At 44.1% G+C, this 26,921-nt stretch overlaps 1 protein-coding gene and 1 long non-coding RNA gene across 4 annotated transcripts in view; one reads left to right on the top strand and one right to left on the bottom strand.

Annotated features, from left to right (window-relative positions):
- Positions 1–5,271: 5,271 nt before the first annotated feature.
- On the bottom strand, positions 5,272–22,760 carry LOC131835288 (uncharacterized). Its single transcript, XR_009355118.1, has 3 exons — positions 22,439–22,760; positions 16,118–16,176; positions 5,272–7,196 (listed from the first exon to the last, which is right to left on the bottom strand). It is a non-coding gene; the product is annotated as an uncharacterized LOC131835288 (long non-coding RNA).
- A 402-nt stretch (positions 22,761–23,162) lies between these two features.
- SLC35F2 (solute carrier family 35 member F2) overlaps positions 23,163–26,921 on the top strand; it is a 49,554-nt gene continuing 45,795 nt past the window's right edge. For 2 of the 3 annotated variants that reach the window (XM_059179631.1, XM_059179618.1), the window contains exon 1: positions 23,163–23,371. In XM_059179631.1, the coding sequence (XP_059035614.1) occupies positions 23,262–23,371 (110 nt within the window). In that variant the 5' untranslated portion in view covers positions 23,163–23,261. Of the gene's footprint in view, positions 23,372–23,629; positions 23,740–26,921 lie in introns of those variants that run through there. The other variant, XM_059179624.1, reaches the window with a different exon arrangement.

Genomic DNA, 26,921 nt, shown 5'->3' with positions numbered 1-26,921 from the left:
TATATATATATTTTTTTTTTTAAGATTTTATTTATTTATTTGACAGAGGGATCACAAGCAGGCAGAGAGAGAGAGAGGAGGAAGCAGGCTCCCTGCTGAGCAGAGAGCCCGATGCGAGACTCGATCCCATGACACTGAGATCATGACCTGAGCCGAAGGCAGTGGCTTAACCCACTGAGCCACCCAGGCGCCCCCACCAGCACTTATAACCACCCGCTATTTTTCCTGTATCATTAGTTCACTCATTCATTCACTTTCCAAACCCATCTTCCATGTTGTATATATGCCATAGCTAGAACATGCCTGGCATGGAGTAAGGAGTCAGTATTTAATTATTGAATAAATTAATGAAAAGGTAGGTGACCTAGACCTTAGATTTCCCCTCATTTAGGATTGTGCTTTGAAGGAAGACAAAGTCTTCCCCAGGTGATGGTTGATGACAGGATTTCAGACATTTTGACTTGGGGTTTGGGAAGATAACATCTAAGCTTCTCTGTTAAAAGGCAGAAAACAGGGTGACTGGAAGCATAAAATTTGAAGACAGAGATAGGTTTCTTGGGTTCAAATCCCAATTATCTTGTAATTGGCATAGTCACTTCCCCCTTTCCAAAAAGTAAGCAAATTTGAGTTTTAAAGCCCCAGATCACTGTATTTTTTCAATTTCTTCTCCCTCCTGCCTCATAATTATTCTCCCCTTTCAGAGTTGCATGGTGTCTGCTTTTGAAGAAAGGAGGCATTTCTTTCTCTGTCTGCATGGCTAAGTGCTAACTATATTGTAGAACTTGTGTGAGTCCTCTCTCCCACAGGCTAGAAAAGTCATTCTTTATTGTCTTGGTATTTTTCCCTAAATCTTCAAAGTATGCTCACTGTAGTGCTTAACAATGCTTTGGCTTTTTATTAACTCTGGGCATAAATTCTGACCTTTAGTGCTTTTGGCTGAAGACCACAGGAAGATAGTATTGCAAGTAATTAGATTTTACTTCTAGTCCTTTTTTCTAATTGGTCCATTACTTCTTGGTAACTTAATACAGCTAAGGATAAAATCCTTTCAGATTACTGAGTAACCCCTTTTTTTAGGTCCTATAGAAATTATTATTGAGTTAAGGTTTTATTCTGGGAAATATCAGACTATGGCAGAACTCCTAAAACGTTTCCTAAAAGGTTACATAGACTAAAAAATCTGTCCTGTTTGATCCCTTTTGGCCTCCAAGTATTTGAGAATGTTTTCCTAAAACAGTGAGGTGGGTGAGGCCCTTTCCTTCTGCTGTTGCGTCTAAGGATACACACGGAGGCAGTGCAGTCTGATGGATAGATCCCAGGTTGCAGCCTGGCTTTCCCTGCAGAGATCCAGGCGTTGACCAGTAGTACAGTTATGCTCACTGGAGTACGTTATCACATCTATACGTTTGTATGTCCATACGTAAAAGCACGTTTCTCTAATTAACAGAAGGATATTGTACATTTGGAAGGGCTACATCCGTTTGATAGTAATGGATATTAAGAGATCATTTCTGAGTGGCAGACATATTTTTTACCACCTCACTATTCCTCTCCATCTGGATGTCTTAAGAAGAACTCCAAACACAAGAGATCCAATGTAAAATTCATTCTTTCCCACTTCAGACTTGCTCCTCTCCCAAGAGTCATCAAGAGGAAAAAGCCATCTTTTGTGCAGTGGCCTTAGTCAGAAGCCAGGAGTTAGCCTAGGGTCCCCCCTGGCCCCTTCACCCATGACGTCCTATCGGGTCTATTCGTAGATTCTACTTTGTAATGTTTCCTCACTCTGTTCCTGCCATCCTGCCCTTAGTGTCGGCTCCTGTTACTTTTGCCCAGGCTATTACAGTTTCTGCCCCCTCCTGTCCGTCACACCCATTAATATCCCCCTGAGCATAACATTCCCATGGTTCCTGGTGTCACAACTCTTCAGGAGGCATCAGGCTCTTGAAGGCATGTTCTTGATGACCTTTCTAACCTTGTCTTTGACCACATCTCCCCGAGCCAGCCACACGTTGTCTGTCCGTAATTCTCCTTTTTGCCTGCAACATTCTATTTGTCTGCCAGACCCCTACTGTTTAAGAAGCTGCCTTTTTCATCTCAGTAAAATCATTCCTGAGTCCCTGTTACCCTCTCTGTGCTGTGTCTTGCCTCTTGTACCAAGAATCTCCTTTCTACTTCTGTGGAAACTCCTTTTCAACTCCGTCTGGAGACGTGATCCATGTCTGTTGAAAAGTCCACACTGTGAAGTCAGCAAATCTGGTTTGAATGTATTATTTATTAACTGCGTGACATTGAGCCATTTATATGGCCTCTCTAGGTCTCAGTTTCTCATTCTTTAAGATGGGGGTAACAATAATATGGTAAGTCCATAATAACAAAAAATAATAATAAGCATTATTGTTACTGCATCATTTTACTTTTTTTTTTTTTTTAAGATTTTATTTATTTATTTGACAGACAGAGATCACAGGTAGGCAGAGAGGCAAGCAGAGAGAGAGGAGGAAGCAGGCTCCCCGCTGAGCAGAGAGCCCGGTACAGGACCCTGGGATCATGACCTGAGTCGAAGGCAGAGGCTTCAACCCACTGAGCCACCCAGGCACCCCTCATTTTACTTTATTTTAATGGTGATTAATATGTCTGGTTTCCTGCATTGCCCGTGAGCCCGTGAAGTCAGAATGTCCGTAACTAATTATTAAGCAATATTAACTAAGCACTTATCACTTCCTATGTGTATAATTCACTCATCCACTCATGTAATCCTCTTAATGTTCTGTCTGGATCTCAGTTTGCCTGACTCCCAAGTCCATACTATGTTACCAAACACTTCCCTGGCTTTAATATCAACCTCTTTAAGTTCTTCCAATAATTCAGCAGTTCCATAAAAATTCATGAAAGTATTCTCATTCTTGTATACCAGGTAATTATTTCTAAATGTTACTTTGTTGCTTGACATAATGTAGAAATGGGATCAACCTAGTTAGAATTCAAGGATTCATCGGTGAGGAGGTTTGAGAAACATCTATAAAGTGTTATTGAATAATTAGGATTTAAGCATATATTTGAATATATTTGCCTTTGTCCATGTGACCACATGATTCTAAAACAATCAATCAAATACATTAATCCTATTAACTCCATCAACTTATTTAAAAAACCTAATTAGTTAATTGATTCAGGTAGCTAGCATAGAGGATTTATTTCCCCATAGATAATAGGTAATTATTATGGATAGTTTCATCATATCCTTCTAGAAATTTTGTATTCATTAGTAGCTCAAATATTTGTATACAAATACTTTATTAGCCTTCATCTCATGTAAATGAGCAAGACGCATTTAACCTGAAAACACCCCAGTCTTTATCTCTCTTGATACGTTAGAACTTCCATTGGCGGAATTCGTGAAATAGAGTTTGGGTTGGTATCGTTCTTGCTTTTTCATTATTCTTTTGTAAATTTTCAATATCTCTTATCTGTCTGAACAATACTGAGGGATAAACTTCTAAAATAATAATCATAATCATCACTAGTATTACAGATTTCCATTCCTGCACGGACACCCGTGGTGTCTCTCAGTCAGATGGGGGCCCCAAAGGTGGGGTGACGAGCGGGTGGCAGCAGGTGGGGTTGGCAGTGAAAGGACTCGTGGGAGGCCGAACAAGGAGAATTTTGTTGAATAGAGCGCAGGGGAGTGGCAGGCAGGGCAGCAGAGGTGAGGCTGTCTGCCAGGAGGCAGTGGGTAGGTGGGGGTGCTTTTAAAGAGGGAAGGCGAGCAGGTGAGGCCGCAGAGGGGATTCTCCCTTTTTTGGTCACTGTGCCTGGTTGTCAGTAGCCCGTGTTCTCAGGTGGGTCCCCCCATGGGCCTGTCCCTAGTCAGCCAGGGGGTGGCTGTGGCCTTTTCTATATTCCATTGCTCAGGCCTGTTTGCCTAAAAGCGGCTTCTGCTACATCCATCAAATGTTCTGGCTTCCACCAAAGGCCTCCCTTCCTCTCTCCCCCAAGCGAGGGCATTTGCTAGGCTCATTCTGTGTTTCTCTACCCACATTTTCCTCAGGGAATTTCGTTTTGCTTCATTGTTCAGCTGCCATGGCTCGACCAGAGTTCCAGTTCTTTCTCTAGCACGTTCTTTCCCATGTATCTTAAACAGGTCCAGACATGACCCCCAGCAAACAGAGCTGCCCCGGAAACTTGAAAATCAAACCCATTCTCTTCATCATGAACTGTTGATTTCTCTCCCTCTGTCAACACGAGTCCTTTCTTGGGCTTTCTCTCACCTCTTCTTCCTTGCCAATTGCCAACTTCCGTCAGTTCTGCAGATGCCTCCTTTGAAGGTTCCTTCCTTCTTTTGTATTTCTAGCACCCTGCTACCATCCGGGTGGCAATAATTACCTTGTGATGGGTCTTCCCTGCGTTCAACCCCATCTTTCTAATGTGTTCCACAGGAGCAAGCTTCTTAGTACTCAGACTGCTCAAAGGGCCTCTTACTGTCTGTCTGTCCAATGAAACTGAAACCACTTGACCTCAGTTCAAGGCCCTTCCCGGTATGGTTCCAACCTGTGCTTCTTTCCTCCTCTTCTGTTTTGGACCCGGAAGACCCCTCTTTTGGAAGGCTCTTTGTTTATTCTTTCATGGTTATACATAATACTCCACTTTGTACTTTGATTCCAAATGCTGTCTTACTCACCACCTTATCCAAGGTCCTAACTGTAATGGAAAGCTCAGAGAAAGAGCCTTCCTTCCTTCTTTCCTTTCTTCTTCTTCTTCTTTTTTTTTTTTTTGGAAGTTTTTTCTGATTGAGCCTGGTGCTGTCTCACCTAATTTTGAATCCCATTAGAATTTATGACACTTGACATTTAGTGCCTCACTTTGTCCATTAACTTTTATTTTACACCCTTTATTTCCTTCATATATCGCCAATTTCTTGATGCCAAGGACACATATACACAGTAATACATATATTAATGTCTTGAGCCCAAGGACCATATATACATGAAATCAAAACCTGGGACATATAGTCTGTGAAAACAGGACAGTACTTATGGGGAGACAGTACTGTGATTTGAATTTAGAGTGCATGGGATTTGTGGAAAATCCACCCAAATTCCAAATTTTATAAGTCCCTTTTGTTGACACATTGAAGTTTTGTTTTCTAACCGACGGATTTTGCAGGACGGCCAAGGCAATGTTGTTTGGCATAGAGGAATTGGAAGTTGAACGGCTTTTTCCATTTTATTTTATCTGATTTAATGAGAAAACAAGTAAATCAAAGCATGGAAATCAAATATGTTAAACCTCAGAATATTCTCCGCTGATTCATTTTGACAAGAGTTTAAATTATTCAGCTATTCTGAATTTATTTGATTTTAATTATTTATAACAACACTGTAGTGCATTAGTAAATGTCCTGAAGAGTGTTTTGTAAAAGTCGGTAGCATCTCAGAAATAATTTCACAATAACTCTGCCATTTAATTTTTGCTGACAAGTGGGTCGAGCCTGCGGGGATAATTGGAAGGACCATTAGGGCACAGTGTTTATGTAATTGATACAGATGGCACTCTAGTTATCCTTTTGATTCTTTGTGCTACTATAGTTTTTCGATACTTTTCAAAACTGTCAGCTGTTCAATAGGACTTTTAGTTCATTCTTGGGCTTAAAATATCATCTTTTTATGTACTCAATACTATATGCCCAAATTTCCCAAGTGCTTACCTACTTACTTTTTAACAGCAGCACTTCTAAATGATGTTCCATTACAACCTAAATGTCCTAACCTCTTCTGTTTCTGCTGCTGCTTGGAAATTTTTCAAAAGTGCATCAGTATCTGGACAATAATGCAATAACCTCCCATGGCGATGTTACGTGGAACAGCTCTAGGTAATGAACCCAGTTTCCTCGTGCATCATTCCCTGTCATTATTTTCCCTTGACATTTTCCATAAAGCCTCCTTATTTATTTCTCAGCGAGAATGTGATTAGCATAAACAGGACTAGAGGAAGGTGTTCCCCAAGGTTTGTTGCCTTTGAAAGCAAAACCAGGAAGAATGAGTGTATTAATTATCTAACTCCTGCCGTGTAATGCCACCCACAGGACCCTCCACTTTAAGACATGTATTTCTTTCTTTCTTTCTTTCTTTCTTTAAAAAATATTTTATTTATTTATTTGACAGAGATCATAAGTAGGCAGAGAGGTAGGCAGAGAGAGAGGAGGAAGCAGGCTCCCTGCTGAGCAGAGCCCGATGCGGGACTCCATCTCAGGACCCTGAGATCATGACCTGAGTGGAAGGCAGAGGCTTTAACCCACTGAGCCACCCAGGTGACCCTAAGACATGAATTTCTAATAAACACTGTGCTTAGGTTGGAATCCTAGTGCTGGTAAATAGCCCAGAAAATTAAAACCTTCAGCACTATCCAAGACAAAGAGACATTACATCTCACAGATAGAAATATTCCGGTTACTAGAGAGATGAAATCATATCTTGTAAGTATCTCAGGAAGCATCTCTAACTGTTAAGTGTATTTTTTTTTTTTTTAAATTGACAATAGCTCGGTTGTTACAAGATGTGTGTGGTCAAGATTTGAAAGGTGGAGGTGAGGGAGAGACTATCTGTGTTACTTATGCTGTTGGGTGCGGCTGGTAAAGACCTTGGAGTTTTTCTGCGACAGCGATCCAGCGTCCAGTTGCTTGCTCTTAGCAGATCGAGGGTCACTATCCTTACTGGGATGAATGATCTTGATGATCATCAAGGAGAAATAGGGTTCCTGCTATACAAGGGGACAAAGACAGGGTATTTTTGGAATTGAGGGAACCTGTTGGTTTGCCTCTCCTGTGACAAGCCAGTGATAAAAGTTAGTGGAAAACTACCCTCCTAATGCAGGCAGGGACTTCTCGGAAATACATGGGAACAAATAAACTGGTTCTCCAGTGGCCTCGACTGCACCTCAGGTGCTGTCCTTCCTTTTACACGCGCCAGCTCTGTTGGTTCTCCCGGCACAGATACGTGTTGATACTTTCCCGACTGCTTGCAGATGACCACACCGAGGCACAGGGAAATGAAGTAACTGGACCAAGGTCACAGAGTGAATGAGTGGCAGCTCTGGGCTTCGCCTCCGGATGACAGTTCCCGACCACGCTCTCGGCGACCGCATTTTATTGCATTCTTTGCTGGGACCATCCTGCCAGGTCAGACCCAAGTCAGCTGCGCCTGAGAGCAAAGGGAGCACCGAGTGAGGAATGAACAAGGAAATTCTTGATATTGGCTGCAGTTCTGTGACCCATAACAGAAATGAGACCTCTTGTCACAACCCAGATTTGTTTCCTTTTTGGGTTCTGTGTGGTAGCAGACCCCCCTTTGCTGCTACCGCCTCTGGTTCAGGGGCCGTTAGGGGCAATGATCTCCCTGTGGACCACCCCTTGGCATGCTGACAGCATGTCGCTTCAGGTGTTTCTGTTTTCTCTGCCGTTGCGAGTGTGCCCCAGACAGGGAAGCGTTAGTGGCCCGGGCAGCTCTCCGTTATGGGGGTTTGGGGTGGGGTTGTTGGATACATTCTGACCTCTGACCTTGAGAGGTCACCTCTGAGTTGTGTTTAATCTGTTCCCCAGAGAAGCCCTGGGGGGCTTGGCGGCACTTGTCCACAGCGGTGACCGGCTCATAACGATGCCTCGTTGGCTTTCCCCTTTCCTGTCTCGCTCCTCCCAGTCTCCAGTTCCTCCTTCAGGAGACCACCTCCCAAATAAGTAAGTGCAGCAAGCCTTTGACTCAGGTTAACAGGTATACACCTGAACCACTTCCCTTCATCCTTTTCTTCTTTGTTTCCCTCGGATTTATACAGGGTGTGTGGCTGGCGGTTAGCCTCAGAATTCAGCCGCTGTTACAGAATGTGGACTGTGGCTGGACGAGAAGGGGAATGAACAGCACGCAGAGATGGAGGGCGTGATTCTTTAGAATCTGGACGTATCCTCCCTGTGAGAGGTTTTGGTGTGTCTTTATACCACGAGTGAGACCAGAATGGGTTGTTTCGTTGCCGTTGTGTGGAAGGCTCAGCATTGGTACAAGTGCACATAGACATTGAGTAACCAAAGGCTGAATTTGGGGGGAACATAATTCATAACTCAGCCTCCATTCCCGAGGCTTCCTACTTTGCCTTCCTAGACTTCAGAGTCTGCAAAGTTACAGACTGGTCTTCCCTGGTATTTAGGGTTATTGTTAAGATAGTTTCCACACATTAGATATATCAGTTATGGTTTAAGGTGGAAGTGAGGTGAAGGCATCTGTCTGCCGTCATGTACAGTCATGGGGTGTTTTTTTTCTTCAGTGTCCAACCTCCAGCTGTGCTGATAGCAAGAGGCAAGGCGTGGGGTATGTGCTAGGCATGAGGGAACCCTCAAGCACCACATGCAGCAGCGGGGACTTCCTGATCCCTTAGCTTCCATGGTAGGTTCTGGAGAAAGCCCCTGTTTCTCCATCTTCCTGGTTGTAGCAGAGCCTAGGGCTCCTCTGCTGGGCTGGTTCTGGGTTCTTCCTAGACGTCATGGCCTGAGACCAGACTAGAGTCTGCTTCTCTATGCATTCCAGACATTTTTTGGTAAGCACCTAATTCCAATTCCCCGATTTATATCCTTTTACGTTTAAAAAAGGAGTTCCTAGATGCTGTTTTCTGCATTTGCAACCCTGAGTGAAAAGATTAGAATAAGACATGTCTCTTGGGGCACCTGGGTGGCTCAGTCGGTTAAGCATCTGACTCTTGACTTGGGCCGAGGTCATGATCTTGGGGTCGTGAGATCAAGCCCGGAGTCCGGCTCCAGGCTCAGCAGGGAGTCTGCTTGTCCCTCTGCCTCTGCTCCTCTCCCTGCTTGCACGCTCTCTCTCTTCCTCTCTAATAAATAAATAAGTAAAATTAAAAAAAAGAAAAGACATGTCTCTGTGCTGTATCATCTTTGGGTTATGACTGGGTCAAGCTCCTGGATCCGCAGACCCAAGGGGCTAGCCCTCAACTACTCTTGCCTCATCGGGGTGATGGCCTCTGTGAGAGCCAGTCTGAGTTAGCTCCCTTCACCGTTTCTGTTCTCAACTAAAGCAAAAGCTCTTTTCAAGAACGTTAGATCGGGAGGCACAAAAAGATAACCTCAGCACCCTTATTTTACTTAAAAATTTTTTTGTTTCTTTTTTTTTTTTTTAAAGATTTTATTATTTATTTGACAGAGAGAGTGTGCACACAAGCAGGGAAGCAGCAGAGGGAGAGGGAGAAGCCGACTTCCCGCTGAGCAGGAATCTGGTCATGGGGCTTGATCCCAGGACCCTGGGATCATGACCTGAGCTGAGGGCAGTTGCTTAACCCACTAAGCCACTCCGGTGCCCCTGATTTCCTTTTTATTTACTTTATAAATTGGGTATCACTTAGAGTAAGATGCAGGTTAACAGTGTAGCTCCATAAAGTTTTTCCATGTATATACCTTATGTAACCACTCCCCAGATTAAGATACAAAACGGTTTTTCATAGCCCAGAAGGGTCCTTCATGTTCTCTCCTTAGTTGATACCTCCCCACAGGGCGTTTCCCAGGGCTTTCGTTACAGATTGCCACAAAACAGTGGCTCGCACAACAGAAATTTATTGTCTCTGAGTTCTGGAGGCTTGAAGTCCAAAATCGAGGTATCAGTTATACTGGTTCCTTCTGGAGGCTCTTGGGGAGAAGCTGTTGTAGACTGTCTCCCAGCTCCTGCTGGCTGCCGGTGTCCTCAGAGCTCCCTGTTCTGCCGCCGCCTCACTGAGCTCTGCCTCCTCATCACACGGCCTTCTCCATGCACATCCGTCTGTCTCTGTGTCCAAATTTTCCATCTTAAATGACACCCATCATTGAGGTAGGGCCCACGCTAATTGACCATGACCCTGTCCTACTTATTAGATCTTCAAAGATCCTATTTCCAATAAGGTCACATTCATAGGCACAGGAAATAGGACTTCAACCTATCTCTTTGGGAAACTCAATTCAACCCCTAACACCAGAAGTAGCCACTATTCTGATTCCTGTCACAATAGATTACATTCTTGGGCTTCTTGAAATTCACATAAATGGAAGCCCAGAGTAGTTCTGGACTTTTTCACTCTATATACTTCTTTAGATTCATCCCATGTTGTTTCACACATCAGTACATTGTGTTTTTTCCAATGCAGCATACTATTACAATGTCGAGATTTCTTGTCCTACTGGTGTGAAAAATCTATAAACTCGGTGTCAGAAGAGTTCTGTGGGAAAAACCAGATTTGAATAATCCACAAACTAGAAAACAACCAAATGTGCATGAAACCCATTGCTGAGTTGGAAGGAAAGGCGCACCTCTGCATTGGCCTCCAAACTCAGAGACCCTGAGAACTAAGAATGTGTTAAAGCCCATTTTTGCCCTGAAGGTTGCTGAGAAACCCTGAAGGTTTAAGTTAAAGTTCCGGGCATGCTTAGGGTGAGGGCCTGCTAATAAACCTCTGAATAAAGGTGGAAGCTCCAAGAACTACCCCATCTGGTCTACCTCTTCATTCTTCAACGTGGTGTGACAGAGAACCTTGGGCACCAAAGGAGAAGAAATCCTTTGGGTCCCCCACATAGAAGTAACTCAACTTTGAGAGCAGTCAACTCCAATCTAGATATTAACATATTCACAAATAATATTTCTTCTTTTTTCTTTTTAAAAAAATTAAAAATTTTTTTATTAACATACATTATTAGCCCTGGGTGCAGGTCTGTGAATCGCCAGGTTAATACATTTTACAGCACTCACCATAGCACACACCCTCCCCAATGCCCATAACTCAACCACCCTCTCCCTCCCCACCTACCCCCGGCAACCCCCAGTTTGTTTTGTGAGATTAAAGAGTCTCTTATGGTTTGTCTCCCTCCCGATCCCATCTTGTTACATTTATGTCTTTCCTACCCCCCAAACCCCCCATGTTGCCTCTCAACTTCCTCATATCAGGGAGATCATATGATAATTGTCTTTCTCCGACAATTTTCGCTAAGCATAACACCCTCTAGTTCCATCCACATTGTCGCAAATGGCAAGATTTCATTTCTTTTGATGGCTGCATAGTATTCCATTGTATATATATACACCACCTCTTCTTTATCCATTCATCTGTTGATGGACATCTAGGTTCTTTCCATAGTTTGGCTATTGTGGACATTGCTGCTATAAACATTCGGGTGCATGTGCCCCTTCAGATCACTACATTTGTATCTTTAGGGTAAATACCCAGTAGTGTGATTGCTGGGTCGTAGCGTAGCTCTATTTTCAACTTCTTGAGAACCTCCATGCTGTTTTCCAGAGTGGCTGCACCAGCTGGCATTCCCACCAAAAGTGTAGGAGGGTTCCCCTTTCTCCGCATCCTCGCCAGCATCTGTCCTTTCCTGACTTGTTAATTTTAGCCATTCTAACTGGTGTGAGGTGGTATCTCATTGTGGTTTTGATTTATATTTCCCTGATGCTGAGTGATGTTCGGCACTTTTTCATGTGTCTGTTGACCATGTGGATGTCATTTTTGCAGAAATGTCTGTTCATATCCTCTGCCCATTTCTTTCTTTTTTTTTTTTTTTAAAGATTTTATTTATTCATTTGACAGAGAGAGATCACAAGTAAGCAGAGAGGCAGGCAGAGAGAGAGGAAGGGAAGCAGGCTCCCTGCCGAGCAGAGAGCCCCATGCGGGACTCGATCCCAGGACCCTGGGATCACGACCCGAGCCGAAGGCAGTGGCTCAACCCACCGAGCCACCCAGGCGCCCCCTCTGCCCATATCTTGATTGGATTATTTGTTCTTTGGGTGTTGCATTTGATAAGTTCTTTATAGATTTTGGATACAAGCCCTTTATCTGATATGTCATTTGCAAATATCTTCTCCCATTCTGTCAGTTGTCCTTTGGTTTTGTTAACTGTTTCCTTTCCTGTGCAAAATCTTGATGAAGTCCCATGATGTCCCAAAATCTTGATGAAGTCTTCATTTTTGCCCCTGCTTCCCTTGTCTTTGGCGATGTTTCTAGGAAGAAGTTGCTGCAGCTGAGGTCGAAGAGGTTGCTGCCTCACAGATAATATTTCAAAGAAAAGAACAGTTCAAGAGAAGTAAGGCATTGGGGTGCCTGGGTAGCTTAGCTGGCTAAGCAGTTGACTCCTGGTTTCAGCTCAGGTCATGACCTCAGGGTCATGAGATGGAGTCCCACGTCAGGGTCTGCACGGAGCATGGAGTCTGCTTAGGATTCTTTCTCTCTCCTTCTGCCCCTGCCCTGCTCATGCTCACTCTCTCTCTCTAAATAAAAGAGAAGAGAGAAATAAGGTATTAACAGTAAGAAAAGATAGAAGCAAGGAACAGCAGAAGGCCTCTAAAAATTTCAACTTTTGAAATTTTAAGATAGAATATATATAAAATAACATTGTTTAAAGCAACAAGAGTGAAGCTTGAAAATATGAGGAAGAAACAAGTAAATCTGCAAAATAACCTCTAGAAATAATTGAAAAGAAAATCTCAAAATTGGTTTAATCACCATTAGACACAATTAAAAAGAGAATTAACATTATTGAAGGTAGAGTTGAAATAATTTTCCAGAATAAATTTAGAGAAAAAAATATGGAAAATATAAAAGAAACTGAGAAATGCGAAGGAGAGAATAAGAATGGCTGATCTACATCTGAAAGGAGTTCCCGGGGCACCTTGGTGGCTCAGTCAGTTGAGTGTCCAGCTCTTGATTTCTGCTGAGGTCATGATCTCAGGGTTCTGAGATTGAGCCCTCTTTTGGGAATCCACACTCTATGGGAAGTCTGCTTGAGATTCTTTCTCTCCCCTCCCCCATTCCTCTGCCCCAGTCTCACTCTCTATCTCTCTAAAATAAATACATAAATAAAATCTTTAAAAAAAAAATAAAAGGCGTTCAAATAAATAAATAAATAAATAAATAAATAAAGTAGTTTCTGAAGAAGATAATAGACCAGAGAAAGGGAAATATGGATCTAATGGTTGAATATTTTCCCATGTATTGAAAGATATCTTCAAATCTGGGAAGCCCAACAAAGCCAAACAAATTCCAAACAATATATCAACATTGAGTCACATCACACTGAAATGTACAACCTCAAAAAAAAAAAAAAACCAAAAAACCAAAACACAAAAACCCAAGAAACAAAAACCCAAACAAAAAAAAACCCTCAAAACAAACCAAAACAGAAAAGATAGTAAAAAGCCACAGGAAGGGACGCCTGGGTGGCTCAGTTGGTTAAGCAGCTGCCTTCGGCTCAGGTCATGATCCCAGAGTCCTGGGATCGAGTCCCACATCGGGCTCCTTGCTCGGCAGGGAGTCTGCTTCTCCCTCTGCTTCTGTCTGCCATTCTGTCTGCCTGTGTTCGCTCTCTCTCCCTCTCTCTCTCTGACAAAAAAAAAAAAAAAAAAGCCACAGGAAGTCTTGTCACCTACAAGGAAAAGGTAAATTGATGGTTGGCTGACTCAGATGCAACAGTGTAAAATATATTCCAGGTAAATTATATTCCAAATGATGAGAGAAAATATTCATCACTCTGAAGTTATATATCCACCAAAACTATCTTAAAAAATAAAGAAGGATGGTGCCTGGGTGGCTCAGTCAGTTAAGTATCTGACTCTTGGTTTTAGCTCAGGTCATGATCTCAGGGTCTTAGGATCAAGCCCCATGTTGGGTTCTGTACTCGCACAGTCTGCTTGTCCTTCTCCCTCTGCTCCTCCTTGCCCGCCCATAAATAAATAAAATCTAAACAATAACAACAAAAACAGCAACAACAAAACAAAGAAGAGGGATGCCTGGGTGGCTCCGCCAGCTAAGGGTCTGCCTTCTGCTCAGGTCATGATCCCAAGGTCCTGGGATGGAGTCCTGCCTTGGGCTTTCTGCTCAGAGTCTGCTTCTCCCTCTTCCTCTGCCCCTCCCCCACTGCTTGTGCTTTCTCTCTGTGTCTCTAATTTAAAAAAATTAAAAGAAAAAGAAGATACCATCAAGATACTTTCAGACAATCAAAAATAGAGAGACTTTACTATCAAGACACTCTAAAGGAAGTTCTAAGATGTAACTCAAGTGGAAAGAAAATAAATTCTTGATGGAAGATCTGGCTACATAATTTTGGGGTCTCAGTGCAAAGCCCTGAAAGTGCAGGGCTCCTTGTTAAAAAATTTATTAAAAATTTCAAGAGTAAGGAGTCAAGCATTGGGCCTTCTGAGCAGGAGGCTCCATGAGACTTTATAGGTTACACCATGAATTACACTTCATGAATCTGGTCCTAGATATGTCTAAATAATCAGTGACTGTATGAAACAATAATAAATTTATCTATGTTGTGTGGGGAAAAAAGGAAAAATTAAAGTACTAGACAATGAAACTTAGAGAAATTATTCTAGAATTCTTGTATTGTTTAGAAAAATGATTAACACTGATTAATTTCAAACTTTGTTAAGTTTGCATGTTAGAGAGGCGTGTGAGTGGCTCAGTTGGTTAAGTGGCTGCCTTTGGCTCAAGTCATGGCCTCAGGGTCCTAGGATAGAGCCCCATGTCTGAGCAGGGAGCCCACTTCCTGCTCTCCCTCTCCTGCCACTATGCCTACTTGTGCTCTCTCTCTCTCTCTCTGTGTGTGTCAAATAAATAAATAAAATCTTTAAAAAAATGTTTGCATGTTAGAATAGCTAGGGCAACCCAAAAGAATAAACATAGTTATATAACTTATACATAAACATTTATCAACATATGAAGTTATATAACTTACAAATAAATAGGGAAAAAAATATAGCCAAACCAAAAGAAGGCAAGAAAGAGAAAAAAAAAAGTACCATTGAGTTAGACAAGTTGAAAACACATAGTAATTTGATATAAATAAATATGAATATTCCATTAATCATTCTATGTGTAACTATATTAAACTCTGATGAAAAGACAAAGATCATCAGATCAAAAAACAAAACAAAGTCCAGCTATACACTAGTTCAAGCTACTCTACAGACACGTTACTGAAAGACAAAGAATTTCATCAGGGCCATGTTCGCGATGTCTTAAGGATTTCCTGGTAGATGTGTCAAGTAAGCAGTCAGACATGTGAATTTCCAGCTCAGGGGATTCCCACACCAGAGATAAAAAAAAAATGTGGGCATCGTCAGCCTCTGGATAGTATTTGAAACCATGCAACCGGGCAATAGGAAATAGCTATAGGTAACCACAAACTTTAGGTTTCTTCTGAAGAGCCTCTCCCCCCTTTTTGATTTTTTATTGTTGTTCAACTGCACATCTATTTCCGTAAGTCCTTATTTCAGATGCTGGACGATCTGAGGGGAAAGGATTCAGGCAGTAGCATCTGGAAGAGGGGAAGAGAAGAGAAATCCTTCAGGACTGCGCAGAAAAGAGGACATGATGCGGGGACTGGCTGTGACTAAGAAGTAATCCTGGAAAAATGTCATGTTTCAAGCTCTTCTCTCCTTGCAGAGATAATAGGGTCCTGTAGGGTTCCATGCAGATATTCTCTATTAAATTTTAGACCATTTGAGGGCAAGAGCTGAGCCCTCTTCATTATTAAAATTTCCCTGCCACCTACATTATTAAACTTTTCCTGCCATCATTTCCATGGCACCTACACCGACCTAGAACACCTGGTTAGAGCAGGTGTTCTAAAGTGTTTGTGGGGAGGGAAGAAAGGAAAGGTGGAAGAAAAGGGAAAAGTATTTTTCATGTCTCGAATATTGCTGATCATATCTAGAACTGCAGCTTGCACATACTTTGCATTCAACCAATACCTGCTCAATTGATTTACAATACTCCCTATCAAAAGATAATGGTTTTGATGTGAGTTCTCCAAAGTTGCCATCTAAGCATGCAGTATTATTGATTTACTCTGTTTTTTTTTTTTTTTTAAAGATTTTATTTATTTACTTGACAGAGAGAGATCACAAGTAGGCAGAGAGGCAGGCAGAGAGAGAGGAGGAAGTAGGCACCCTGCTGAGCAGAGAGCCCAATGTGGGACTCGATCCCAGGACTCTGAGATCATGACCCGAGCCGAAGGCAGTGGCTTAACCCACTGAGCCACCCAGGCGCCCCTTGATTTACTCTGTTTAATGACAAATAATTCTGACATTTTCATTTTTGGTACCTTATGTACTTCCAGCAATTCAGATCGAAGACAGCTTGATACCAAGATTCTTAGAACACCTGGGGAAGAGAAGGTAAGGAGGCTTAGCTAGAACAAGACAGGGTCTTGTGGGCCTCATGTGTAGTGGCAGTAGGATGCTAGAAAGTGGATCTTTTAAAATAAGGGTTTTTCCTCCAGCTTCATCCAGATATAATTGACAAATAACATTGTGTCAGTTGGAAGTGTACAGTATGATCCTCTGACATCCATATATATATATATGGTAAAGTGATTATCACATTAAGGTTAAATTAACTCACCCATTCCCTCACATGATTTCTTCCTTTTTTTTTTTTTTTTTTCATGAAAACATTTAAGGTCTGTTCTCTTAGCAAATTTCAAGTTTACAGTTCAGTGTGGCTAACTGTCCTCACCAGGATGTACATTGGATCCAAGATCTTATTCATCTTTTAACTGAAGGTTAGTACTCTGACTAACATCTCCCTATTTCTAGCTCCCAGCCCCTGGAAACCACCATTCTACTCTATTCTCTGGTTCACCTTTTTAAGGCTCTGCATATAAGTGAGGTCATGCAATATTTGTCTTTTTCTGACTTATTTCACTTAGCACAATGCCCTCAAGTTTCATCCATGTTGAGGCAAATGGCAGGATTTCCTTTGTTATGACTAAATAAACTCCCATTGTATTAAAATAAGGCTTTTTATGTAAGGGCTTTAAGAGGAAGTTAAATACAGACTGCATTTGTAAAGTTCCCATTTACTTTTCATGAAAAGGACATTAGTTCTGGATTCAAAGAGTCTCTTTTTTCTTTCTTTTTTTTTTTTAAGTAGCCTCTCCACCCAGCATGGAGGCCAATGTGAGCTTGAACTCATGACCTTGAGATCAAGACCTGAGCTGCGATCAAGAGTCAGATGCTTAACTGACTGAGCCACCAGGCACCCCTGGATTCAAAGAGTTTTAGACATTGATGTCTGTAGTTTGTTTGAAAATGTTTCTTCTTTTTGATCCTTTGTAGTTCATTATGAATATGGCATTTTTAGGGTTCAAATATGCCTCACAAAATGACATGATATAAAATCTTAAACACTGAGAACCACAATCTTATGTTATTGGATTGATGAGAATCAATATGGATGTGACAGTAACAGCTTTTATTAGACAGTCTGTTGTATTGGGTGAAATTTCAAAGTATGTTTATTTACAATTATTTGTACAAACAGGGAAAAGAAGATCTAGAGAACAAGGCTCATGTGTGCTTGTCAGTTACATTGGAGAAGCAGCCTGGGGAGACTGATGTCAGAATCAGTTACTATCCTGAAGAACAGGGGCAAGTCCCTTAATCTTTCTGAGCTTTCGCTTATTCACCTGAAAAAACAGGGCTAAAGAGCTGATAAGAGCTGGGAAGCCTAGCATTTTGGAAAGCATTTGTGGCCGACTCTGCTTTGCAAGGATGTTTGCAATGGTATCTCCCATCCCACAGGCTCTCCCCGCTGTGACTTCTCTGTGAAACGTCTCCCATAGACAGGTGGGTATTGTCTTTGTCTATTCGAGCTGCTTTAACAAGTTACCATAGACCATTTTCCTTAAACAACAAGCATTTATTTCTTTGTTCTGGAAGCTCTTAGTCTGAGAACCAGGTGCTAGCATGGTCAGGATCTGGGGAGAGCCCTCGTCTGGGTTGTAGGCTACTGACTGCTCACTGTATCCTCACGGAGGCAGCTCTATGGCCTCCGTTCAGGACCTAAATTACCTCCCAAAGACCCCACCTCCAGACACCACCACACTGGGGATTAGATTTCAACACACTCATTTGGGAGGGGCACATGCATTCAATCCAAAACAGGGATCCTTGCGTCTAGATGGCCTTGTGATTATTATGAAGGTGATGCTATGTGACTTTTGATGCTAGGCCATAAATGGAGCTACTAAGACCAAAATAAAATAAAATAAAATAAAATAAAATAAAATAAAAATAAATAAATAAAATAGAAAATAAAAAAATGAGGCTTTAACATTTGGAAACTGACCTGGCACTCACAGCTAGGCCATTTTTCATTTTTTCTTGTGTTGGACATAAACAATCTCATGGAGTATACCATCCTCAGACAAGATTACTCTGAGACCATGATAAAATGAGACAAGACAAGGTCAGTTCCTAATTTTATCGAAGCAGAAGCCAGGATCACTGCACCACCCACAAAATACTGACTCTCCTTCTCTCTTTGGTCAAAATGAGTGGCTGTTACTTCTTCACCAATTGGAGTTTTAGCCCCACCATACCTGGCCCTCCATATAGATAAGATATATTGATTGAGATACCAATCAGAATCTCATCCAGTCCCACAGCATTCAACCCAGAGCAAATCCTTGCTTCCTTACATTGTTCCTCAAATCATTCAACCAAAGCCCATCCTATAATAGGTTCTTTCTAACATCCTCTTACTGAGAAACTCAATGGTTCTCCCATGGGGTTTGTTCTCCCTTGATGCAAGGAGTAATAAATTCTACTTGTTTAACTACATGTATATTGTCAGTGGTCTTTGGCTGGAGGACATTAGCAATGTTTCGGCTTTTTTTCTCCTGGGACACTAGCTTGGGGGGTGGTTGACCAGTTGCCATATAAGCAGACTAATAACCCCAAAGTCACCAGGCTGGAAGGAAGTCCAAATTAGCCCACAACAAGAGACCTCATGGTCTAAGTGAAGAAAGAGAGAGGTGAGTCAGTCCCTCACTGCTCCAGCCTACCTAACACCCAAGCACCCCCCAACACCGCCACCTTCCAGCTTCAACTATCTTTTGACTGCAAATGCATGGAAGACCTTGAACCAGATGGACTAGCCCAAACCTCCCTAAATTTCTGACTCACAGAAACCATAAGAGATAATAAAGGCATTATTGTATGAAGCCACTAAGGTTTTGGGTGATTTGATATATACAATAGATAGCTGGAACAGAACTGAAAATGTCTGTGAAGTATCCGGCAGATAGCAGGTGCTCAATTAGTGGTAGCTGTTTTTTGGTACTTGTAAGAAGTAAGGCTATTATGTACAAAATCTCCCAACAACTAAATAATTATTTTTAGTGAATTTCCTTTGACAAAATCTTGTGGATCTATGCCCACAGATCCACTCAATATATGTTAATCCTGATACCAAAATAATATAGATTGATCACTGATCAATAATCTTTAGTTAGGGGATGAGCTCACTTTGGGGGCAAAGCTAGAGCCATCCTACTATTGCTTTTTGAGGCGGATCTTCAGTTTAGAAAATACGTATAACTTTGTCCTTAACTTCAGAATCCACATCAGTGGTTGACTCTATTTCCTGACCTCATTTTTCTGTGTGGGTGAGATGTTGAGCCTAACACGTTTTCAATTAGGATTAACATGACCTGTGGGAAAAAATGTCTTAGTTGAATATTTTTCAAGCTGCGAAAGTAGCATATGCCTACAGTAAGAACACAAAATGAAGATGTATAATGTAAGGATGTTTCTCTTCCCTTATCCCTCTCCGCCACATCACCTCCCATCACTCCCGTGACTTAAACAGGACCAGTAGCCTGGTATACACTCTTCTATACCTTCTTCTTCATATAAACAGAAGCAAAGGTAAATACACGCATATAGATGTGTATGTTTCACATAAAGATACTTAGTTACTTAGTAGGTGGTGTTTACTAAAACAGAATCATGCTATACAACTATTCTGCAAGTCTGTAACTTGCTTCTTTCATCCAACAGTGTATCATGATCTCTACAAGTTAGTGTAACTACTTGTTTCCTATTACTGCTGTAACAAATCATTACCAGTCTAGTAGCTTCAAAAAGCAAAAGTTATTCTCTTATGGTTCTGGAGGTCAGAAGTTTGAAAGCAGTTTTATTGGGCTATAGATGAGGCTTTACTGGGCAGTGCTACTTCCTCCTTGAGGCTCTGAGCTTCTCATGGCTGTTGACTCCTTGGCTTTGAAAATGTGGTATATTTTCAAGGTGTATTCCCCCAATCTCTGCTTCTCTCAGTGTCACTTTCTCTCCCGCTGTAAATCTCTATGGGCTTTTCTCCCGTCACGACACGTGTGACTACGTTAAAGCCCACCAGATAAATCAGGATAATTTCCTCATCTCAAGATCTATCATTTAATCATATCTGCAAATCTCTTCCACTGTACTGTAAAGGCAGCTTTTAGTCAACAGGCTTGCTTGTGCAATGGAATGGAGAAAGGGCCCTTAGGCGGCTGAATGCACACAAGCCCATCTGAAAACATCTGTAAGCCCTAACTGACCAATGGCTTATTGACACCTGGACACAGTAACCAAACAAAGAAAATTCTGTAAGTTCCATTCCCATACATCCTCACCTTCCTCCTTTAAATACAGACCCACCCACTGGCTCCCGATAGTGTCTCCTTTGCTGTCTGACCTGTCATATGCTTCCTCCCAGCTCCCTTGCTGTGAATTCCAGAAACTTCTACCTTCTTTGTTTTGCTTCAGGTGACTCTTTTCACCGCAGGTACTGTGGGCCCCCTCCCTACATTTGGGGACCCCATCCGATTGGGAGAGACACCGCATATTTAAAGGAATATTCTCATGTTCTAGAGATTAGGAACTGAATATTTTTTTGGGTGGGGGGTATTATTCAGCCTGCCCCAACATCTAAATCTACCTTTTAATCTCATATTTAGAACACACACTTTAATATAATAGAGACTATATCATATAAGCTGGAGTTTTGTTTTGTTTTGTTTTCTTATCTGTATCCCTTAACTTCTTTCAGGTTACTTGTGTTGACATGTGTCCCATACTTTTCTCCATGCTCACGTACCTATAGACATATTGTCAAATAAAAAACAAATCTAGGGCGCCTGGCTGCCTAGATTGGTGGACATGAGACTCTTGATCTGAGGGTTGTGAGTTCAAGCCCCACATGGGGTGGGGAGATAACTTAAGTAAAATCTTTTTTAAAATCAGATTTAGGTAAGAAGAGACTATTGGAAAGAATTATTGTGAGAAGGAAGGGGAGGACTGGTGCAAAAGGGGAACAGGGACTCTTCCCTCCTGAGGAAAGAGTGGAATGGAAGCCTGGCTTAATTGAATTGTAGATCAGAGAATGTTTTGCCTATTTTTTTTTTTTTTTTAAGATTTCATTTATTTATTTGACAGAGAGACACAGCAGTGAGAGAGGGAGCACAAGCAGGGGAGTGGGAGAGGGAGAAGCAGGCCTCCTGTGGAGCAGGGAGCTTGATGTGGGGCTCAATCCCAGGCCCCTGGGCCTGAGATTATTTTACTTTGAGGGGACCAAGTTCTCAAGAGGGACCCATTAATGATGGTTACAAGCTGGCTCAGGCTGAGGTGAGTGTAAGTTCCCAGGCCTGGAGGAAGAAGAGGAATGTAGTCAGTTGAGTTAACAAGTATTTTGTTCTGAATGGTCAGTGGGGAAAAGTGGTTTAGCCATCATTTACAAGGCAGAGGACTGGAGCTTGGAGGGTCCATGTCTGGCTTTGTCCTAGGTGAAAAAGAACAACTCTGGGTCTTTCTCTGAGTCACAGGGGAAGCCTGTTTCTTTGCAGCATGCCTCTTCTAAGAATACCAAAGTAGGGGGGAATTTCTTTCTTTCTTTCTTTCTTTCTTTCTTTCTTTCTTTCTTTCTGAGAAAGCAAGGGGGTGGGGCAGGCAGCGGGAGGGGCAGAGAGAGGGAGAGAGAGAATCTTAGGTAGAAACCAGGAGCCCAGCAGGGGAGCCCAGTGTGGGGAGCCCCTTCTGGGGCTCTATCTCAGGACCCTGAGATCATGACCTGAGCCTAGATCAAGGGTGGGATGCTTAACCGGCTGAGCCACCCGGGTGGTTCCTAACCGCTACTGCCTTCCAGAAGCACAGGGCTCAGGTAGAATTCAACACTGTCAATATATAAGGTATAATGGGCTGTTTGGTTTAGAAAAATGAGATTACATTAAACATACTCCTCTTTATCTTGCTTTTTTCACTCAAAAAGAGCTAGAGAAAATCCTCCCAAGTCTTGGCACAGCTCTTTTCCTTGCGATGCTGTTGTACCGTAATACTCCGTGGTCCCTCTCTTGGATGACCTTGTTCTCCACAATTAAAAAATAATAATTTCATTTAAACTTTGGGGGTTCCTGTAGCTGCTGAACTTGGGGTCCCTAAAGCTTCATTCCGTTCTTCAAAATCTATTTTCTTTCTTAGAACCTTCTCACGGAACTGCCAACTCGTTTGAATTTACCTTTATTTTGCTCCTTCTTCACACCCCTCCTCGGTCCTCCGCCCTGGCCCGGGGTGGGAGGTGGTTAGGTAGAGAAAGGGTCCCATACCTTCTCCCTGGTCTTCTGGGTCCTTCTGTGGGTGACGATCGGGAACTTTTCCACCGCAGGTGCTCGTCGCTCTTCCGCCCGCAGAGGCATCGCAAGGCGTGGCCGGGCGCCCGGGGGCCCTGGGTGCGCGCCCGCGGGTGGCGGCGAGCGCGGCGCGGGTACCTGCCGGCCGAGCCTGCACCCCGAGGGCCGCGCCGCGCACACCCTCACGAACGAGGCACCCTACGAAGGCGTGTCGCAAAAATCCCTGTGGGCGTTTACGCAGGTTTTGCATTGAAAAGAAGAGCCCCCAACGGAGCGTTTCAGTCTTTTTAGATGGAAGTGTCTTTTGTCAAAGAGAGGGAGGGCGGCGGGCGGGGGAGGCGTCAGCCCGCCGGGGAGGAGTCAGCGGCCCTTCCCGGTTAGCAAAGTTCGGGCGGTTGCAAAGTCACGGCTCCTTAGGTCGGGGCACGCGGCGTAGCCTCGCCTCACCTCGTGAGCCGCTTCTGAACAGGGACGCATAAAACCCCGAAACGCATGTGGGGTGTCACGCATCCCAGAGGCGCCAGTGCCCGGGCGGGGGAGCGCAGCGCCCCGTGTCCTCCGGCGCCCCGGGAGGGGCCAGGCTGTAGTCCGCGGCTGTCTGGTCCCGCCCCGGAGGCCTGAGGAGGGCGAGGGCTGGGCGGCCGCCGAGGCCCGAGGAGGGAGGCACGCGAGCGAGCGAGCGGGCGCGGGCGCGGGCGCGCGGGCACGGGGCCGGGTCCCGCCGGCCGCCCAGGCGCCGCCCACCCCCGCCCGTCCTCCCCGCCCCGGCACGTCGGGGGGTTCCGGGCGCCGAGCCTGCATGGAGGCGGCCTCGCCGGCGGGACCCCGCGTCCCGCAGCCGTACGCGCCGGGAGCGGCGGGCGCGCTGGGGAGCCTGCTGCGCGGGCTCAAAGGCCAGCTCTTCACCTGGTGAGTGCGGGGGCGGCCGGCCGGGAAGCGGGGGGGCGGCCGCGCGGACTCCCGGGCCGGGTCCGGCGGCTCAGCACGTGCGGCGGGGACGTGGCGGCTCACCTGGCTTTGTGAGGCGCCGCGCGCTCTCCCGCCGCGGCGCCCTCTTGGAAATCGTGGGTATGTGTTCCAGACGATTCGGCGGACGTCGGCCGTGTCGGCGCGGTCAGGTGGGTCCTCGGCGGCACCCCCGGCCCCCTTCTCCCCCTCGTCGCCGGCGACCGGGAGGGGACGAGCTTCCCGGGGATGCCCGGCAGGTGGGGGAGCCCGCGCCCGGCTTCCTGCCGCTGCCAGGCGGGTCCGGCAGGGCCCCGGTCCTCCACGGAGCGGTGAGTTAACCCGAATGAGGAATCTGGGTGAAGTTTTGTGGTCCCGCCCCGAGCTCGTCCGGAGCCTGCCTCCTCCCTGGCCGGGGCGAGGTGACACAGCCTCCTCCGGGCCCGGGGGTGCAGGGCCCTTTGCTCGCCGGGAACAGCGAAGTGCTTCAGGGATTGGCGGCGACCCTGCTCGGGGAAAGCCTTTCTGTGGTCGCCGCGGGGCTTGCCTCCTGCAGACGCAGAGGACTTAGGAACTCAGTCACCAAAGCCTTGGGTATGGCGCAGTCGGTGCCTGGCCTGTTCATGTGGACACCATCAGGTGGTTTTGCCTACTTCGTGGGTGACACTGTCGTTACAGCCACTCTGGGGAAGAAACAAGCAAAGCTGGGCATTTTGCCCAAGATTTTGAGATGACCCGTAAGGGTGGTGCCCTCCAGCGCCCGTCAAGACTGTGATTTAGCTACTTCTGCCCACTGCCCCCCTCATGAAACAGGCACCCTCCCCCTCCCCCGCCCAGATTAACAAAGCAAATATCCCATTAAAGATTGTGAAAACTCATTTTCAGAACCAGGTCAGGAATGGTGTGCACATTTTTGTTGCACAGATAAGAATAGTGGGAAATACATGAGTGTGCTTACAGGGCCAAGTCGGTCAAAATCGCCTGCGTCCTCCAGCTCTGTATGTCCTGATAAATGTCCACAGGTTCTCGGCTGGGAGGCAGCGACGGGTTTCATGGCTAAGGGCCCAGATTCTGGTCTCAGCTCCTGTTTGTGCCACTTATGAGCTGGGTGACCTTGGGCAAGTCACTTAACTTCTCTGTGCCCCATTAACTTCTCTGTGCCCCATTTTCTTACTTGTAAACTGGAGAAGATAACAGTTTGTGCCTTGTAGGGGAACTTGTGAGCTGAGGTGGCTGACTACACTGCCTGGCTCATGGTACTGCTCTGTGGAGTTTGGTGGTCGCCTGCCATCAGCTCTCCATTCCTGGGTGTTGTTTCAGGACGTGCCAGAGGCCCTGAGATTGGGCAGACGGCAGTGTAGCAAGACAGAAGAATAAGGGTTAGCAGTGATTGCTTTTTTTCTCCTAATGTTCTCATCTTTAAAATCCTGGTATCTAATAGCTTCCTAAATAGGAGATTTCTTCTGTCTCTGAACACACTTTTTTGTACCTCCTTTATGCATTGTTATTTTCTTCCTTGTGTGATAGCCATTTATGGCCATTTTACATTTCTAATCGATGGAGTCCTTCACAGCAGGAATAAAGACTTTTTCCTTTTTCCGTCTTTGACAACCCTTAGCACATAAATGCATGAATGAATGAGGGATGACAAGGGTCTTGAGGCTTCCTTTACCTTCTGCCACACTCCTGCATGCGTCCTTTCATTGGTCTTTATTCTAAGGATGTTTGGCTGGAGCTTTATTTATTTATTTATTTTTTGTTTGGCAGAACTCTTTTTTAATTTTGTTATTTTTCTTTTTTTTTTTTTAAAGCCTCATCATTTACTTTCTTAATTTTGTTATTTTTTAAAATTTATTTTAGAGATGGAGACAAAGTGTGAACAGGGGAAGGGGCAGAGGGAGAGAATATCCAAGCAGACTCCCTCTGAGCGCAGAACCGGACGTCGGGCTTGATCTCGTGACCCATGAGATCAGGACTTGAGCTGAAATCAAGAGTTGGCTGGTTTACCGACTGAGCCACCCCGGTGCCTGGTTGGCAGAACTCTTGTTCACTAAGGTTTTCATTCCTACCTCTGGCAACTGTCCAGACACTCGGATTCTGCTTTGCAGTTTTTCCTTATCTGACCCAGCAATCAGAAAAATGCACTTTAGCAGATATCCAGTATCCTTTATACTCATTGTTTTAAACTCTCGGTATTAAAACACACCTCCCAGATTTAAGTTTGAATGGCTGGCTGTAGCCAGAGAGCCATGGGGGAGGCTGATGGGTGGATGTGTTATTACCACATGGGAAGTATGTGGCGGGATAGTTTGTACATAGAGGGACAGGCACAAAAAGGGAAAAGAGTAGCCTTTTCAGCAACTGGGTGCTAAATACAGGGGAAACATTTGGAGCCTGTTTTCATTATGAGAAGGATGTATTCTAGGTAACCCCAGCTCCTGATAAACTTGCCTCACTAGTAGATAATTTTTCCCTTTGAATAAGACTATCAGATCACTCACTCAATAAAAGTTTATCGAGGACACAGTATGCGCCAGGCATTCACGATAAGAAGCACTGTATGTTTTCGAGACAGCTTCAGGTATAACTTGGGCTTCGGCCATTTGTTGCTGTCGTGCAAATGACAACGGCTGTGACCGGAGGCTCTGGGTTTCCTAGGATCCCTGAGATGTATTTAATTGGATGCCATTTAGCAGTTTACGTCCTAACACCTGTACTGTAATCGTATATGAAAAAATGCATATTTCTTACCATGACTACCGAGTTTGCATCTCTAGCAAGCATCTTCAATGTTTATTTCACGTATTTGTCCTTTCCCTGTTGAAGAAATGGTAAGCCTTTTTAGGTTATATTTTCAGTATTTTATACTGATGAAAAATGAGTTCCCGTTCATTTTAAAGATGCAGTCGCGTATTACAAGATCAGAATCCTTTACATTCCACTAACTGTATTTACAGTTGTATTTTGTGTGTTTCTTTCAAGTCTTTTATTTCTAAATTTTGTGAGGATGTGTGATGGTATATACGAAGGGACTTTTGGGTACAGTAATTTATTTCCTCTAAGTGTAATGTTGACTTAGAATTCTAATATTTTATTTTTTTAAATATTTTATTTGAGAGAGAGAGTGTAAACATGAGTGGGAGGAGGGGCAGAGGGAGAAGCAAGACTACCCATTGAGCAGGGAGCCTGATGTGGGACTTGAACCCAGGACCCTGAGGTCATGACCTGAGCCACCCAGGTGCCCCAGTATTTATTTACTTTAGAGAGACAGAGAGAAAGAGAGAGAACGTGCAAGGGAGCAAGGGTTAGGCAGAATGGGGAGAGGGAGACACTCTCAAGTGGACTCTGCACTAATCGGGGCTCCATCTCGCAACCCTGAGATCATGACCTGAGCCAAAATCAAGAGCCACCCAGGCACCTGTAGAATGCTAATATTTTAATTCTTATTAGTTTTTCTACATCTTTTCATTTATTTGTTATCTAAGATGGTAAGCTTTTGAGGGCACAGAGTTTA

This window comes from Mustela lutreola, chromosome 1 (genome assembly GCF_030435805.1).
Source record: "Mustela lutreola isolate mMusLut2 chromosome 1, mMusLut2.pri, whole genome shotgun sequence".
NCBI classification, from domain to species: Eukaryota; Metazoa; Chordata; class Mammalia; order Carnivora; family Mustelidae; genus Mustela; species Mustela lutreola.
The sequence above is the reverse complement of the archived record's forward strand: the minus strand, read 5'-3'. Positions and strand labels throughout refer to the sequence as shown.